At 33.0% G+C, this 4,686-nt stretch overlaps 1 protein-coding gene across 1 annotated transcript; it reads right to left on the reverse strand.

The window, feature by feature from the left end:
* Positions 1-2,205: 2,205 nt before the first annotated feature.
* On the reverse strand, positions 2,206-3,686 carry LOC141640544 (protein LIGHT-DEPENDENT SHORT HYPOCOTYLS 1-like). Its single transcript, XM_074449313.1, has one exon. It carries the CDS (start codon positions 3,288-3,290, stop codon positions 2,658-2,660), a length of 633 nt encoding a protein of 210 aa, XP_074305414.1. The 5' UTR covers positions 3,291-3,686; the 3' UTR covers positions 2,206-2,657.
* Between the last annotated feature and the right edge of the window lie 1,000 nt (positions 3,687-4,686).

Genomic DNA, 4,686 nt, shown 5'->3' on the forward strand with positions numbered 1-4,686 from the left:
AGTTACATGTACAGGTAGTAAGTTTCAAAAAAATTTATATAACGAAGCAAGTTTAAAAAAGTCGACTATATAAGAGAGTAATAATCAATTTACCCTTATATATTACTCCATATCAATACTATATATTAAATCCAGAAACCAAGGGATTTCAATGTAATTAAAGAAATCTATACAAATTAATTATACTATATAGTTTTAAATCGATAGCACCGTGTGATGGACCCAATTGAGGGATCTCAATGCAAATATTATATAGTTTGGGTTAAAATTAAATTATATAAAAGTTTGGTAATTTTCCTAAACATGGGAACTTCCTTAAAATAAAATAATTAATTAAGATGGTCAATTTCCTTAAAATAAATTATACTATGTTGCATAATTCTCGATTTGATTTAATACATGTATGTAATATATTTATATAAATATATAATCCTCTTAAAATTGCATGTCTAAGTAGTAAAAGTAATTTCGTAAGTAAAGAAAAGAATTGTAGTAACATTGAATATAATTATATGACAGTAATCACTCATTTGAATAGTAAAAGTAACAATATTATCAGCGAGATTAGTGAAACTGGTAAAAACAACAACGAGAGTAGTGAAATAATCAATATTAATGCGGCAATAGTGAAAGTAACAATAATTACGGCGGGAGTAGTGAAATTATCAATATTAATACGGAAGTAGTTACAGTAACGATAATTACGGCGAGAGTAGGGAAAGTAACAATGATTATGAGCAAGTAGTGAAATGTTATTACTATTGTTTTATTAATAAGAGTAAAATATTAATAGCGAGAGTGGTGAATTTGTCTCAAAATTTATTTCATCGTAATTTTAGGATATGTCATAGAAAAATATATTAATGATAAATTTATGGGTTATGCAACTTTAAATAATTTTATTTAATAAAAAAATTTAATGGTAAGTAGAGGTAGCCCGGGCGAAGCCGGGCACCAATACTAGTATATATATATTGCCAAATACAGTTTTGAAGTTGGCATGCATGAAAATACATATAAAAAAAATAATTTTTTAATTTAATGCTGTTTTAACTTAAAACGACTCTTATCTCCAATTAAAATAGACTTGAAAATAACAAAAACATTGTGTAAGTTAAAATGAAAGGGAGTAATGATTATGGCACAAATTTTGGTAACAAAAGACTTTAGACGGTCTAAAATAAGACGGATCATATGTCACCATTTTTGTAATAGAATGTAACTATTTAATGGCAAAATTTTATAACTAAAGTTATTACTTTTTACCCTGAAAATAATGATAATATTTTATCAGAAAATAGTAACATTTTATCGTAAAATGACTACATTTGGTTCGTCTTATTTCAAACGAAAAATCACCCGTCTGAAATAAGAATTTGCCTTGTGATAATTTCTATCTGACCACCTTCACCCTACAATAATGCGCAATTCTCATAGTCTCATACTCCGTATATAGGAGTAATTTCATTACCTTTGATGCTCACTTTACCAGGCCAACCCTTTATCTTCCCTTCAAGATCAATAGATTATTAATTATTCCCCGTATTTTGCTTTCTTTTGATTTCCATAATTACCGTGGTAACAATTTCATGAAGTATGTATGAGCAAGATAAGACGCAAATTGAGTGTATAAACCTAGACAACATTGCCAAAAATGAAAACCAGATCGATAATACAAAATTTAACAAATAAATAAATAATTAATTAATCCACCCTAGACAAAATTGCTCTTAACAATTACAAACGTAATTGCATGCTTCTTAACTAAACTATAATTATTAAACTATGCACACGTTTTCCAAAAAAAATAAAAATAAAAAAACTAAACTATAATTACTAGGGAGTAATAATAAATATTTTAGTTGTGCAAGATAAGGAAAGCAAAGTCACAACATGAATTCAATTTATTCAATCTTTTTAGGTCAAGCTAAAAAAGGCTAATGCATTTGCAGCTAAATTCCTACATATTTTCACATCCATTACTTCTATGACTTTTCTATACATGGAAGAACTACATTTATGGGATTTATGCTTATCATTCTATCATTCAATCAATGTTGGCAACCAAGAACAATCATTTATTTAGAAGATTTGCATTATTCTAGCTAATTTATCTGCAGAGTGATCAGTGAATAAGAATTCACAAATGAACAACCATTTGTCAGTTAGTCTCCCTTAAGACGGAAATATAGATTAGTCAGATGCACAAAAATTCAAATCATCTCCCCATATTTTAATGGAACTATGCATACCCATACAACATTAAGATTATTACTAAAGATGGAAACAAGACGATTTGGTCTCAAAATGATTTTGGAGTTTTGCGCAAAAGATATTTGCTTTCATTTAAATTCTAATCATTCATTGTGATAACACATCAATTTTACTCACTTATAAAATTCCGTCATCACATAAGATCATTCAGATTAAATTTATTGGGGACTAGTTTTACTTGCTAAAAGATACGGAGTAATATATATTACATTCCACTGCAAACCGGAGGGTGATGAGGTCACAGCCTCACACTAGATGATGATTTCATCAATTTCATGGTCATAAACATGAAGTAGAGAAGCAAAATTCCATGATGTACCTTGGTTCATTAAAGCCATAACATATACTATATGAATCGATATGACCTCCAAATACCTGAAGTGCTAATTAGTAGGAGATGATGGTAGAGGCATCTCTATAGGCTTTTGCTTGGGAGGAGGCCGCTTCCGCTTCTTCTCATAGCTAACACCTCTGGCTTTCGCCTGATAATCCCTCACCTCCCTTAAGAACAGGCGGACAGCTCGAGCCCCAAACGGGTTAGTCTCAGGCCGACCACCATTCTCCTCGTACGCCGCACGAAGGCGGCCTACAAGGGCATCTAAACTACCCCACGCCTGCCTAAGTGGGCAGGGGCATGGGGCTGGAGGGTTTGGGATACCAAAGTACGGACAAGCATGGTTATGTACTTTGGTCTTCCCGAACTGATCCAAGTACCTGAGGAACTCCAGCACTTGAGCTCCACCGCACAAATTTAAAGGTAGCGGAGGCCTGTGGCTCCTCAGGTACTGGCTAAACGTGTTCCAGTCTCTCCTCTTCTGGTTCTCGTACCTGCTAGGAACCGGTTGAACCACTCTTGAGCCCAGCTGCTCGCTACTCCCAGATGAATCCGGACCCGAGATGGCGTTGTTGTTGTTGTTGTTGGTGGTGGTGCTAAACGGCGCCGGACCGTATCCATCATAGTTGCCATACATATTATTAGAGGTACCACCCAGATCAGTAGTGGCCATGAAGTTCATCTTGAAAATCCCAACTAGGGTTTTGTGTAAATAGATCAAAAGAATAATAAGATGGGCTTGAATTTATGTCTAATCAAGATAAATAAAAGATTTGAGAGATGAAATAATGTGAGAAAATATTCCCATTTTGGGGAATTTTATTACATAGAACATTACCAACAGTAGTACTATTACTATACTAGTACTAATAGTACTGAAAGGTGAAAGCTAGCTAGTGTTGTAGTAGGCTTTAGGGCAGGTAAGTGAGAAGGAGTTAATATTAATAATAATTATAAAAATAAAAATTGTAAAAAGATAAAGGAAAGATGATAAGTGTAACTAAACGCAGTCGTTTTCCAGGGAAAAGGGAAGACAACTGGAGTTTGAATTTATAGAAGAAATAGAGAAAGGAGTGTAGAATAGACTAATATCTGAGATACTGAGAGATAGTGTGTGGTCCAGAGTGTATGAATGAGTTTGAGAGGCAGAAGGAAGAGTTGATTTGACATTTTGTGGGGCCATAAATAGTAACTACTATGAGATTACTCTTGTTGGCTAAAATGGTAATTTTCAAACGGACTACTATTTCTTGTACTCCTGTGTTGTGACACTGATTTAGACACGTTTGTTTGTCCCCATTATATTTTCCTCTCTCTTCCCATATGCATATTAATTTTATATATCAAATTTTTATGGTGGTTCGCCAATGGTAAACCTCTCATTCTTCTTATTTAATCCAATGGTCCTAATTATTTATGAATAAAAGACAAATGTATTTTTTATATTATTTTATGTTACTTATCTTTCGAGACGAGCAATTTCGTCAGAAATTAAGACGAATAAAATATGACCATTTTATGATAACAATTTAGCATTAGTTTATTTTGAAAAGTGATAGTTTTAGTTATAACTTTTTATCATTAAATTATCAATTTTTATTACTTCCTTTGTTCCGATCATTTTGTATTTTTTTTTGGTGGAGTGCGAAATTGATATTAATAATCATGAAGCAGTTACATCACCATACATGGATCCTACCATCCTCACGTGTTCCTGCTAACAGTGTATACCTACACTATTAAGCCAGTTACAATCAATTCTCGTTTTACATTTGGTAATCCTACTATGCGCTCTACCAATAACATCTCCTTTAATTCTACCTAGCACAACAGAACGAACATGTACTACTCCTTCTATTCTGCATCTATTACGAGCTAACCATATTTGATAAATGAGACTAGCTATCCAAGTAATAACAATCTGTTTCTTGAAAAGAGATGCACATCTCCAGGTTTGACACCATGTTACAGGCTCCTTTCCACACAGATCAAACCCTAGCCAAGTCTGCACCAGTACTAGGCACTGTCTGCTAAATTCACATTGAAAGAAGATGTGATCTTTGCTTTCATCCGCTGTC

This window comes from Silene latifolia, unplaced genomic scaffold (genome assembly GCF_048544455.1).
Source record: "Silene latifolia isolate original U9 population unplaced genomic scaffold, ASM4854445v1 scaffold_88, whole genome shotgun sequence".
NCBI classification, from domain to species: Eukaryota; Viridiplantae; Streptophyta; class Magnoliopsida; order Caryophyllales; family Caryophyllaceae; genus Silene; species Silene latifolia.

Coding starts and splice junctions, on each gene's coding strand:
- LOC141640544 (XM_074449313.1), bottom strand. CDS start 3,290: ATGAACTTCATGGCCACTACTGATCTGGGTGGTACCTCTAATAATATG.